Here is a 14344-nt window from a genome sequence, read left to right on the forward strand (position 1 = left end):
TGATTGATTGATTGATTGCTTGATACATAGTAAGTACTTAATAAGTACTTACATCTACAGAACGATGCTTAATGGCAGAAAATCTAGTTAGGCTCACATGTTGTTTTTTGCTAAGTACCATCTCAGGATACCTTTTTCTTGTTTTTATAAATTTTATGACTTTCATACTGTGGGATGAGATGACCGATCATAGGCAAAAGCCCTCTTCATTTTTCTCCATTTTTGGGCAGCCTATCCAGTCCCAAAGAGAAGCACTGTGGCCTAATGGATGGAGCATAGGCTTAGGAGATAGAAGGACCTGGGTTCTAATGCTGGCTCCACCACTTGTCTGCTGTGTGATCTGGGGCAAGTCACTTTATCTTCTCTGTGCCTCAGTTACCTCATCTGTAAAATGAGGATTGAGATTGTGAGCCCCATGGGGGACAGGGACTGTGTCCAACCTTGATTAACTTATACCTATCCTAATGCTTAGTACAGTGCCTGGGACAATAGTAAGTGCTTAAGAAATACCACAAGAAAAAGAAATAGTCATTATAACCCAAGAAAATCTTCGCATTCTCAATTATTTTCGTGAACGGACTAAATTCCATCCAAGTAACATAATGAAAAACTCTGGCAATCCATCAGCCCTGGAAGCAGTTGTACAAAGAACATGAGGAGGAATCACCATTTCAGCCCCACCACTGCCACCACCACCACCAACATGAGAATCTCACCATCAGGGAGGCGTCATCTTTGAACCCATACACAGGGAGGTGGGGGAACTGGAAATCCAGGTTAAAACAGCTATGATTAAATTAGGAATGCACCGTGAATTCAGATCACTTTGCAACATCACTGTTGATTTTAGCACTATGAGAAAACGCCTCCCTCCTGGTATGCCCTTCATCCAGGCTCCTAGCCCGGGGATTTTTACCTGCTGACGTTCGGAAGCGGCACTCTCCTGTCATAGGATCGTACTCCTGTTTCTCATCAGAGCATATACAGAGGAAGGACCCCTCTACGTTTTCGCAGGAGGCTTCACCACATACCCCACTCAGCATTTCACATTCGTTCACATCTGGAAAAGGAAGCACAAACGGAATCAGACATGGTCCTCGTTACTGACAGCTCTTTATTTTTCCAGCCGGGCCTGAGCCAAAAGGGTCCGGGGGAAAACGGAGATAATCCCAGATGGGCAATTCAAATCCGAACACATATTAAGTGCCTTGGAGTTCTGAGGAACCTGGTCATTCCCTGTGCAGGGAAGGACCACGATTCCCCACAAACAAAAGCATCCAAATACTAGTTCTCGCCTCAAGGGGCCCTCAAAATGGGAACCCCACCACCTTTTCTTTCCTACTGCACTTTAAACAACTAAACATATTCAGTCAAACAGTGGTATTTACTGAGTGCTTACTGGACAGCACTGTACTAAGTGCTTAGGAGAGTACCAAACAACAGAGTTGGTAGACATGTTCCCTGCCCACAAGGAGCTTACAGTCTAGAGGGAGAGACATCAAAACAAATTATAGATATGAACATAAGTGTTGTGGGGCTGAAGGTAGGGTGACTATCTAGTGCTTAAAGGGTATTTTAACTCACTGAGTATCGCTAGTCCTAATGCTATTTATTCTTCGTAAATAATCATAATCCTAAAAAAATAATCCTAAAAAACCATAAACCTACTGCAGGGAAGACGGCATCCAGCATCCTCTGCCCCTCAGATGTGAAGTACTCCTCATGTCTCTGTGCTCAACATTATTCATGCTGCCCACTGACTTTGAAGCCAAGGGGGTCCCATAAATCTCTCAAACATATGTTCAGATTTTTTTTACATCAACTAAAATGCCTAGTATGGTGTGGCCATCTATGCATTGGAATTTCTATAATATAATTAACATTTTATAAGGAACTCCAGCTGTTTTTCCTTTCGGGAAGGGGGAAATGGGAGGAGGCATCAAAAATTGACCAATTCTCCATCTGGTAGTAGTCAAGGTTCTGCCTAGAGGTGAAAATAGAGCCATTCTGGCCAGTGTTGGTCCAAACATCCCATCTGCATCTGGTTTAGTGAACTTCTTTGTCTCCAGGCTTTTCTAATTCAAACTGCTAATATCTTTCACCTAATTAGTTCCTTCCTTCCCTTAAAGGCACACATATTTCAAAAGTTCCAGTAGTTAAAGACAAAGGCTCTCCCGAAGAAGAACCTTTTATTGTAAAACCACACAAGGACACGAATCTGTAGAAAGCCTCTGCTTCTGATTGACCCTTCTTGGGCAAAAATCCTTTTTCGTTTTCTTGCTCTACTTTCATTTCGACTTCTCCCCACTTGCCAGCCTGCTAAACACATGCCTGACATGGGCTATGCAGGTGGGCTTTTGGAGCCAAACAGGCCCAGAAATCAACTCCCAAGGACACCTGGCCAGGGAAGAGGAGGAGGAAGAGGAAGCAATCATCTGGTTGACAGGCTCCATACAAAGCCCATCTGGAAAACTTAGGCCACAAGTGCCCTGTGAGGGCTGAACGATCAACTCATGTCATCTAAGACGTAGCGGATAGTGCATGGGTTTAGGAGTCAGAAGGTCATGGGGTTTAATCCCAGCTGTGCCACTTGTCTGCCACGTGACCTTGGGCAAGTCATTTCACTTCTCTGGGGTTCAGTTACCTCCTCTGCAAAATGGGGATTGAGACTATGAGCCCTATGCAGGACAGGTACCGTGTTCAACCCGATCTGCTTGTATCCACCCCAGTGCTTAGCACAGTGGCTGGCACACAGTAATCACTTAACAAATATGACAGTTATTATTATTATTAGTTATCTGGTCTGCCTTGAGACCGACTTTCAAAGGAAGGGGCTATCAGACAAAAAGGCAATATATGGCCAGGGTACCCTCTGAAAGGATAAAGATGCAATCAAGTAGTTCAATAAACAATGGAAAAAAATTAGCAAAAGCTTAACTTAGGCTGAGAGATTTCATTTGTTTTAGGTTAGTCGTTTAGTCAGGCAAGCCCCAATTCTTCCATATTTATATTTCCGACTATAAATAGCAACTCAGAGAAACACTGCTTCATGCTTCTAAACTGATGTGACCCAACAAGCTCACTGAAAACATTAAAGCAGTAAGCAGTTCACACCAAAAAAGTGATCAAGGGCTCAGAGTAAAAGTTAACAATGTTTGCTCCCCCCAAAATAATAATTTAGCAAAAGAATTGATATTTCAGATTTTGTATACAAAATCAATTTTACTCTTATTGTCTTTTGTCAGAGGTGGCCTGTGTCTTGGAAAACTTTTCTTCTAGGTCTCACCCACAAGAATCTTCCAGAAACTGAGGAAAGGCTGCTGCCTTTTTCCCCCCTACCAGGTCCAGTATTCCCACCTTTCCAGAATTAGGGCAATGGGAATCTTAAATTGAGGGGCCTCCGGATAATAAGGCTGCAATCAATCTAGTTTCTGATGTCCTGCTATGGGATATGGGACAAGAATTTGCTAATCTCTCCAGGGACAAAGTAGGGAGGAGATAGGAAAGGCAATTTTACTCAGGATGATTGGTAAAACAGTGTCTGCCTGAGTATATTCTATCTTTCAGACAGTTTGTCTATATCTAACTCCCACTTCCTGTATTTAGGGATAAGAAATAGAACAACTTTTCTTCCAGCAGTTTTACTGTGAAGCCTAGTGACTTGAGGCTAACCTAAGAGTCACGATCTGACTTATGTTAACCTAGTTTTCACAAATTTGCATCCTGTATTTCTGGTGGAATTCCTCACCTTCCTGGTTTAGGAGGGAAAATGTAATGGCCAGAAGAGGCATTAGGTCAAAATTAAACCAGTTTTGTGAAGACCTGAATACCAGTGTTTATTTCCAACAGCCATCTACAATATTTGTTCCGGAGCGAATTTCATTTGATGGTTTACTTCTGCTGAGTTACTGTAAAACACTTGAAATGAGAAAGGTAGTTCCCTTATAGCCAGGGGCGATGTATAGGCCTATGAATAAATTCATTCTATATAAACCCAAGTGGTTATAGATCTATGTATATCCTGCATATATTACAAAAATACATTTTCAAGAATGTACCAAGATCATCAGATCTGTGTGTTTATGTGTACAATTGATTTACCATTTAAATAACAATTTAATAATAAATTAAACCATTTAATAACAATTGTAATAATAATGATGATGATGGGGTATTTGTTAAGCGCTATGTGCCAGGCACTGTACTAAGCTCTGGGGTAGATAAAAACAAATCAGATTGGACACATCCCTGTCCCACATGGGGCTCACAGTCTTAATCACTATTTTACAGATAAAGTAACTGAGGCCCAGGAAAGTTAAATGACTTGCCCAAAGTTACACAGCAGACAAGTAGTGAAGCCGGGATTAGAACCCATGATCTTCTGAATCCAAGGCCCCTGCTCTATCCATTAGGCCACACTGCTTCTAATTTGTTGTTGGAGGAAACTGGGGGATTGATTTTTGTCTCATTCTATCTAAGCATGTTATTATCTAAGCATGTTATTTTACATGGCATTATCAAAAATCTGAAAACTGGTATTATAACTCCACTTTTGTTCTTCTGTCAGAGGAGAGTAAATAAGATGGGAATTGTAATAGAGAAATTTAAAATGAAATGGCTAAAGATAGTCCCATTTGACTAAATGGGAAAATTAGGAAGAATTTTTGGGGATTAAAAAAAGTTAAAAGGGAGAGTGTCTGCGTTTAACAATTCTACACATGCTGTTTTTCCATTTCAGCCAGTTATTGTATTTCATAATGATTAGTTTGGAGAAATTACTCCCTGTCAGGAGTGGAATGATAAAATACATTTTTGTATTCATGTAATGTTAGTATATACTGCTACATGTTCCATTAAATCTGACAGGAATCAGGAGACCAAAAATCACAATCAGCTACTGTCCCCATTTGCAGAAGAAATCTATTTACACAATCGTGAGTGTCATTTTATGGATATTGTTCCTGGAAACTGAAGCTAAGACCAACATTTTAAAATATGCTGTCTAAGGAGGTATGCTCTCTAATGCAGACTTGCTGAACTGCCTGCCAGATTATATTTCCTGAAGGAGGTACTCCACTAAGAGGCTAAGCAGATGTTCCATTTAAATGAAGTGTAGTAGAGAGCCATCATTTTACATTTGTGAATGAACCCGGCCTTTCTCAAAGCATGGATTGTATTTTAGAAAAAAGATAAATGGAAGAGCTGAGCTGATTTGGTGTTTATTTTGATTCTATTATCTAAGGAGGTTCAAATTAAACAGTTACGATTTTACAAGGTAGAAGGCTTGGGGAGGAAATTTTCAATAGGGAAGCTCCCACTAAAAGTCTAGTTCTACTGTGATATCAATCAATCAATCGTATTTATTAAGCGCTTATTACGTGCAGAGCACTGTACTAAGCGCTTGGGAAGTACAAATTGGCAACACATAGAGACAGTCCCTACCCAACAGTGGGCTCACAGTCTAAAAGGGGGAGACAGAGAACAAAACCAAACATACCAACAAAATAAAATAAATAGGATAGAAATGTACAAGTAAAATAAATAAATAAATAAATAAATAGAGTAATAAATATGTGCAACCATATATACATATATACAGGTGCTGTGGGGAAGGGAAGGAGGTAAGATGGGGGGATGGAGAGGGGGACGAGGGGGAGAGGAAGGAAGGGGCTCAGTCTGGGAAGGCCTCCTGGAGGAGGTGAGCTCTCAGCAGGGCCTTGAAGGGAGGAAGAGAGCTAGCTTGGCGGAGGGGCAGAGGGAGGGCATTCCAGGCCCGGGGGATGACGTGGGCCGGGGGTCGATGGCGGGACAGGCGAGAACGAGGTACGGTGAAGAGATTAGCGGTGGAGGAGCGGAGGTTGCGGGCTGGGCAGTAGAAGGAGAGAAGGGAGGTGAGGTAGGAGGGGGCGAGGGGATGGACAGCCTTGAAGCCCAGGGTGAGGAGTTTCTGCCTGATGCGCAGATTGATTGGTAGCCATTGGAGATTTTTGAGGAGGATATAAAACCTTGGAACACCTGCTATGGGGATGCTGCATGCTACGCTGCATGAGAAGCAGCGTGGCTCAGTGGAAAGAGTGTGGGCTTTGGAGTCAGAGGTCATGGGTTCAAATCCCGGCTCCGCCAATTGTCAGCTGTGTGACTTCGGGCAAGTCACTTGACTTCTCTGTGCCTCAGTTACCTCATCTGTAAAATGGGGATTAAGACTGTGAGCCCCCCGTGGGACAACCTGATCACCTTGTAACCTCCCCAGCGCTTAGAACAGTGCTTTGCACATAGTAAGCGCTTAATAAATGCCATTATTATTATTATTATTATTACTCTGGTTGCCTTGTTTTAGGAAGGCCTTGCTGGAGCGGAAGAAGGGATAGAGAAAGGTAGCCAAGATGAGGGGTGGTTGCAGTGAAGCTGCAGCATGAAGAAAGGCTGGAAAGCTTAAGAGACCTTCAGGCTGGAAAAAATGAAGGCTCCAAGGAAATATAATTAAAGCTTACAAAATTAGGAAGAATGTGGACAAGGGAAGTACAGAAATCAATCAATCAATCAATCGTATTTATTGAGCGCTTACTGTGTGCAGAGCACTGTACTAAGCGCTTGGGAAGTACAAGTTGGCAACATATAGAGACAGTCCCTACCCAACAGTGGGCTCACAGTCTAGAAGATGTTAACCAAATCCCTCAGGGCCAGAACTAGGGATTAATAATGATAATAATGATAATTGCGTTATTTGTTAATCGCTTTGTTAAGCAAAGTGGGTTGGACACAGTCCCTGTCCCACATGGGACTCAGTCTTAATCCCCATTTTACTAAGGAGGTAATTGAGGCTCAGAAAAGTTAAGTGACTTGTCCAAGGTCACACAGCAGACAAGTGGCAGAGCCAGGATTAGAATTTAGGTCCTTCAGACTCCCAGGCCCAAGCTCTATCCACTAGACCACGCTGCTTTTCTTTTCTGGGTTACCCACCAAGGCTGTAAGGAGGTAAATTCAAAGCAAAAAAAAGGAAACATTCTTATCACACAATTAATGGACTATATATGGCACTCATTATCACAGGATGTTATATTGGTAAAAATTAACAGCTTTTAGAATGGTTCATGGGAACAGAACAAGTTATTAGAAGGGAAGATGAGGAAGGAGAGAATGTTTAAGGTGGCTTAAATAGATACAGGGAAGTGAGATCTGTTAGTAAGAAAGGTTAGGAGTAATTAAACATCACACTGTTCCTTCTGCCGGTCAACACAGAATACTGGGCTGAAAGGATAGCTGGCATAACTCAGTACAACATTGTTTATATTCTTACAATATATCCACCACAATACTCCTTTTCCACAGAATCAATTTGAGGCCAAATATTACCCAAAATTATTTTCAGAAGAACAAGCTTATTTCTGTGAATCCCGGCACTAGTCAAAAAAAATATCTAGAAACTCACCCACACACCCTTGCCCATCTTGAGGGGCCTGAAAGCCTTGGTAACACAGGCAGCGGAAGGAACCAGCTGTATTGTCACAGAACCCATGACTGTCACATATAGTGTTGTTTACACATTCATCAACATCTGCAAATAAGACATGTTAATATCAGACAGACGTTCTACAAAAGTTGACAAACAGACACAAGAAGACATTGATTTATGGATGGAGCATATGAACAAATACACTTCTATTAGTTTGGGGTGGTCATGCCTACACGAGAAAGCATTTTCAAACTAAAATACCTTTTAATATGTAAATAAAACACTATAAATGGCATTGTCCTCAAATCTAAAGTCCTGGCTTCCAAGAGAAACATTGTGTAATTACTATAGTACCAAGAAACATTTTATGTGGGGCTCATAAGGCAGCCAAGAGTTTCAAAATGTTTCCGCAAATGATTTTCCATGGGGGAAATGGGATGGAGGGACATCCCTCCAGTGGAAAGATATGAAAATATTTTCACATAACATTTTGGCTGTAGATGGCATGAATGTTTCAGAGTGTTACTTGTGTCTGGAGGAAACATTTCCATCCCAGGGCAATGCCTCATTTAACTCCAGAGTCACAGCCAACACATTACGGTAAACCATAAACCAAGTCTTCGCAGAACAAAGTGAACAGGAAAACTATATGGTGCATTTGTTGTAGGCGGGGAATGTGTCTGTTGTATTGCCCTCTCTCAAGCACTTAGTACAGTGCTTTGCATACAATAAGTGCTCAATAAATACAATTGAATGAATGAATTTGTTTGGTGTAGACTTCCAAGTTAAATCATACAGATAGAGGATCAAATAATCCAGCCATCTGCAGTCACTTTTTTTGACTGGATTTTCCAAAATGGGGCTCTAATAATAGATTTGTTAGGTGCCAAGCACTGTTCTAAGTGCTGGGGTAGATACAAGGAAATCAAGTTGTCCCACATGGGGCTCATAATCTTAATCCCCATTTTACAGATGAGATAACTGAGGCACAGAGAAGTTAAGTGGCTTGCCTAAGGTCACACAGCAGGCAAGTGACCGAGTCAGGATTAGGACTCACGTCCTCTGACTCCCAAGCCTGTGGTCTTGCCACTAAGCCACACTGCTTCTCTACAATGCCCTAATTGATTGGATAACTGCCAGCTTTTTACTCCACTTTGTGTTATCGAGACAAAGAGGTCAGTAATTCTCAACCTTGATTCTTGCTTATTTTAAATTTACCTATGGGATCATGGCATAAATTGTGACAAGTCTATCCTTTTCAAATATCTCTAGGCAAATAACCTTTGAAATTTTCTTATTGATTTTACTCATTTTCATTCACTCCTCCATTGCCCTTGTGTCCTTCTCCCCTTCACGTCCCCCATTTCCCTTTCTTGAGTGAACTTCCAAGGACTTAGTGCTCCGGAGCCCCCAAACCCCTCCTTTGTGGGCCCCATTTGGGAAGCTTTGAGTCCTGTGTGGCCCCCACGCAACAGGTTGAGAACGCTAAATCCCTGCCCTAGATGAAAAAAACAAGTACAAACACTGAGATTAGGGATGGAAACAACTCTCTGGAACCAATGAGTCTTTGTGCATGATGTTATAACAGAGACGGTAAGAAAATGGACATAGAGAAAGTGAACAATGTGGAAAAGAATCCAACCTACTTAGGGGGTCTTGACCAATATCTCTCCATCCCTGTCTCCTACAGAGAAAATATCGCTGTAGGGGGAAACTGGGTATGGTATGGAAAGCCTTTTGTAAACCTGCTGCTCCCAGATTTTGGCAGATATTCCATTCCTGCTTGCATCCTTAGAGACGATGAACCCCAGTTTGAATGAACTGCTTTGCTTAATTGGTTGGTGCATCACCAGGTAACATTGTTGGAGAATGATTATTAAGTTAGTAAGTAATTCAGTTGCACACACCTTCCCTTCTCCCTCAAAATCCCTTGCCCTTCACATCCGGAGACCCTATCTTCAAAGCCCTTCTGAAATCACATCTCCTCCAGGAGGCCTTCCCTGATTCATCCCTTATCTCCCCACCTTATGTTCACTCCTATTGCAACTTCGGTACTTCTGCATCTCCCCCTTCTAGACTGTGAGCCTGTTGTTGGGCTCTATATACCATCTCTATATGTTGCCAACTTGTACTTCCCAAGCGCTTAGTAGAGTGCTCTGCACACAGTAAGAACTCAATAAATACAACTGATTGAATGAATGAATGCATCACCTTAGTACTCGGGCCCTATCCACCCTGCCCCTGAAACTCATTACATTTATGTATAAGTATAAATGTGTATCTTTAAACTTCATTGCTTTTGCGTGAGAAGAAGCACGGCCTACTGGACAGAGCACAAGCTGGGGAGTCAGAAGGACCTGAATTCTAATCCTGCTCTGCTACTTGTCTGCTGTGTAGCCTTGGGCAAGTCACTTTACTTCTCTTTGCTTCAGAGCATTTTACTAAGAGCTGGGATAGGTATACAAGATAATTAGGTCAGATACAGTCCCACAGGAGCTTTCAGTCTAAGTAGAAGAAGGAAGAGGTATTGAATATCTATTTTACAAATGAGGAAACTAAGGCATAGAAAAATGGAGAGACTTGTCCAAAGGCAAGAGGCCCCAAAGCCCCAAGGAGTTTCCAATCTAGTGGAGAAGACAGATATTAAAATAAATTCCAGGTGGGCAACATAATAATTATAATAATGATAATTGTGATATTTGTTAAGTACTTACCTTGTGTCAGGCACTGCTTAAAGTGCTGGGGTAAATACAAGGTTGGACACAGTTCCTGCTCCACGTGTAAATACATGGGCCTCCCAGTCTTAATCCCCATTTTACAGATGAGGAAACTGAGGAACAAAGAATTGAAATGACTTGTCCAAGGTCACACAGCAGACAAGCGGCAGAGCCAGAATTGTAACCCAGGTTCTTCAGACACCCAGGCCCGTGCTCTATATATTAGGCTTTGCTGCGTCTTAGCTCCATCACTTGTACGTTATGTGACCTTGGGCTCATTTTCCTCATCCATCAAGTGAGGATTCAATATTCGTTCAATCAATAATTAGTATTTATTGAGCACCTAATGTGTGCAGAGCACTGTACTAAGCACTTGGGATAATACAACAGAGTTAGTAGACAGGTTCCCTTCCCATAGTAAATTTACAGTTTACAGTGGGGGACAGACATTAAAATAAATCTCAGATATTTACTTCAGTGCTGTGGGGCTGAGAGTGAGATTAATATCAAGTGCATAAAGAGGTACAGACCCAAGTGTATAAGCTATGCAGGGGAGAGGTCAGGCGGGGTGTGGGGAAATAAGGGCTTATTCAGGGGAGGCCTGTTGGAGGAGATGTCAGAAAAGGTATCTGTGGTAAGATAGATGAGGTAGTGGTACAATGAGCCATTTAACGCAAGAGGAGTGAAGTGTGTGGGCTGGGCTGAAGTAGAAGTTCAGTGAGGAAAGGTAGGAGGGAGCAAACAGTGCCTAAAAGCTGATGGTGAGGAGCTTCTGTTTGATACAGATGTGGATGGAAAAATCACTGGGGGTTTTTGAGAAGTGGGGAAATGTGGACTGAATGGTTTGGTGTTTTGTTTTTTTGGAAAATGATCCAGGCAGCAGAGGGTAGTATGGACTGGAGTGGGAAGAGACAGGAGGCAGGAAGGTCAGCAAGGAGGCTGATGTAGTAATCGAGGCAGGGTAGGATAAGTGCTTGGATTAACATGAGAGCAATTTGGATGGAGAGGAAAAGGTGTGTTTTAGAGTTGTTTTGAATGTAGAACTGACAGGATCTGGTGACAGATATAATATCATCATCATCATCATCAATTGTATTTATTGAGCACTTACTGTGTGCACAGCACTGTACTAAGCGCTTGGAAAGTACAAGTTGGCAACATATAGAGACAGTCCCTACCCAACAGTGGGCTCATAGTCTAAAAGGGTTGAATATGTGGGTTGAACGAGAGAGATGAGTCGAGGATAATGCCAAGGTTGCAAGTTTGTGAGACAGGATAATAGTGGTGTTGTCTATAGTCTACAGAAAGACAAGGGGAGGACAGGGTTTGGGCAGGAAGATGAGGCATTCTGTTTTGGACATGTTAAGTTTGAAGTGTAGGTGGGACAACCAAGTCGAGATCCTGGAGGCAGGAGGAAATGCGAGACTGAAGAGAAGGAAAAAGATCAGGACTAGAGAGGTAGATTTGGGAATCATCTACTTATAGTTGACAGTTGAAGCCATGGGAACCATAGCTCTCAAAGGTTGTCCTTGGTTCTCCAAGGGAGTGGGTGTAGATGGAGAACAGAAGGGAGCACAGAAATGACCCTGAAGGTGGAAGGCAGAAGGAGCCTGTGAAAGAACCTGAAAATGAGTAGCCAGAGAGATAGGAGGATAACCAGGAGAGGATAGTGTCAGTGAAGTCAAGGTTAGATAGTATTTCAGGGAGGAGGGGCTGGTCCATATTGTCGAAGGCAGCTGAGAAGTTGAGGAGGATTGGGATGGTGTAGAAGCCATTGGATTTGGCAAGAAGGAGAACATTGGTGACCATTTCCATGAAGTGAAGAGGACGAAAGTCAGATTGGAGGGGGTCAAGGAGAATCTTGGAGGAGAAGTGGGTCAGTATGTACTCCAGCACATAGTTCAGCGCTTGTCAAGTAGTAAGCACTTAACAAATACCACTATTATTATTATTTATAGGATAATTTTATTCAAACCCTGTCAATAATTATTTTCATTCTCAAATTGACTAACAAATTGAATATTTTAAAAACACAAATTAAAACAAGAAACACTGACTACCAGAAGGCAGCATTTAGATTCCTCCCAGTGAACACATGCATGTAAAATATGGATACTTTGAAAGTTACTTCTTTTGTCAACTGGGTATGTAAATTTTCAGGAAGAAAGCAATGCGAATGAATTAATGGATCTATCCAGGGGAGGCATCAACCTTGTGCAAGTCAAGTTATTAAGTCTAAGAATAGATTAGAATGTAGTTGATCGGTGACTCTCAAAATTTAGAAACACTATAGCGGAAAGAGGATAGGATTGGAGTTAGGAGACCTGGGTTCTACTCCCAGCTCTGCCACTGGCCTGCTGTGTGATCTTGGGTAAGTCACTTATGCAAAATCTGTAAAATGGAGTCTGTAATTCTCATCTGTAAAATGGAGATAAAATACCCATTCTCCCTCCCTTTCAGACTGTGTTCTATCTGATTATTTTGTACCTACTGTGCTTAACACGTAAGTGCTTAATAAATACCATCACCATTCGAGTCATTGTAACTTCTGTTCCCTGAGGGACTCAGCCGGTTTCTGAAAAGTGGCCTTTAGTAAAGTTAGGTTTGATATAAGTTCACTCACCCAGGGAAGAGCCTGGCAGACACCCAGGCAGAAGCCAGTATGGTGGGGCTTGGTTCTTTTCTCCCAGTAGCTGGTTTTGGAGAGGACCAGAGGGCAGCCATGCCATGTCCCTTGCCTTTAGAGAAGCAGCATGGTCTAGTGGCTAGAGCACAGCCCTGTGAGTCAAAAGGACCTGAGTTCTAATCCCAGCTCCACCACTTGTCTGCTGTATGACTTTAGGCAAGTCACTTCACTTCTCCGTGTTTGGTTACCTCATCTGTATGATGGGGCTTAAGGCTGTGAGGCCCCTGTGGGACAGGGACTGTGTCCAACCTGACAAATCTGCACCTACCCCAGAGCTTAGCACAGTGCCTGACATATAGTAATCATTTAACAAATACCACGATTATTATTATTATTATTATGTTGGAGGGTTCTGCCCCATAAGGTATTGACTGAAACCAACGTGCTGCCACCATTTTTCTCTTGCTGCCAAACTGCAGGCAAAGACTGTATGGCTCATAAGAACCCTTCTCAGACCTCCGTCCTCCCCACCCTCCAACACCCTCCAGATCTTTGGGTAACATGGGTAAAGCTGGAGGAGATGATGAGAGGACTTGGTTGAGGAAATTCCTTTTTTCATACTCAAGACAGATCTTCCCATCCTTCTCCCCAGACAATTCAGTGATGGAGGGGAGAAGCTTGTGGGCTGTTTCATCCCCACTGCTGGCCCGGAGCACTCTCTTTCTGGCATCTTGTCTATTTCACTCTTCGCCTGCTCCATTTTTAGTGAAGGGTGATTATCAGGCTCCACTGTTCAGAATTAGACGGGAATCGGTAACCTGGAGTTGAAAACTTCCACCGCCGCGAGCCTTCTGTCCCCTTCCATTCTCCCCCACCCACCAGTTCTTAAGACTTACAGTAATGGTAATTATTTGACAGGGGAGTCTTTGGATGAACAATTACTTGGATTTGGATGAATAAGGAAAAGTTTCTGGCACCTGCCCTGGAGAATAGCTATTCAGAAAATAATGTTTTAGAGAAGTGACAGAATATCATTCTTAGAGGTTTAATGTTTTCAACAATGAGCTGAGGTAATGTCTTAACATGACCACGTTTGTTTCACGTCTCTGACTAATGACTGGATTTTTTTAAAAAAATCTTTTAAGTTCAATAATGTTTTCTCTGATAATATAAACTGTTTGTGAATGTCACATTTGCCAGTTGTTGTTCCTTTCTGTAACTGCAATGATAAAAACCTTATAATTAATACTTTGAAAATAAACTCAATCTTGACTTAAGTGTTCATTTTTAATAAAGGACTGCCAAGATTTACGCTTCATTAAATGGATAGCAAAAAAGGCATTCATTCTCCTGGGTTCTCGGATTCTGAAGAGAAAACCATCCTGAGCTTCACATACACATACTTTTCATACGGAGCCATTTCCACATTTATCAGTTTTTGTATTTACTTTATAGCTCCTTTATCAAGCTAGTATATTACTTTTGTCTGCAGCTCCATTAGCAACAACTTATGCATATCCTTATGGGAGTGTAATGTAAAGGGAGAAT

General features: G+C 42.1%; 1 protein-coding gene across 8 annotated transcripts in view; it reads right to left on the bottom strand.

Moving 5' to 3' along the window:
- The window catches only part of LTBP1 (latent transforming growth factor beta binding protein 1), a 438291-nt gene that overhangs the window by 58775 nt on the left and 365172 nt on the right, over positions 1 to 14344 (bottom strand). For 5 of the 8 annotated variants that reach the window (XM_038760501.1, XM_038760417.1, XM_038760246.1 and 2 more), the window contains 2 exons: positions 7430 to 7555; positions 917 to 1060 (listed from right to left, as the gene is read on the bottom strand). In XM_038760501.1, the coding sequence (XP_038616429.1) occupies positions 917 to 1060; positions 7430 to 7555 (270 nt within the window). The remainder of the gene's footprint in view (positions 1 to 916; positions 1061 to 7429; positions 7556 to 14344) is intronic. The other 3 variants (XM_038760335.1, XM_038760731.1, XM_038760658.1) reach the window with 1 other exon arrangement.

Source organism: Tachyglossus aculeatus, chromosome 1 (genome assembly GCF_015852505.1).
Source record: "Tachyglossus aculeatus isolate mTacAcu1 chromosome 1, mTacAcu1.pri, whole genome shotgun sequence".
In the NCBI taxonomy this organism is placed as follows: domain Eukaryota; kingdom Metazoa; phylum Chordata; class Mammalia; order Monotremata; family Tachyglossidae; genus Tachyglossus; species Tachyglossus aculeatus.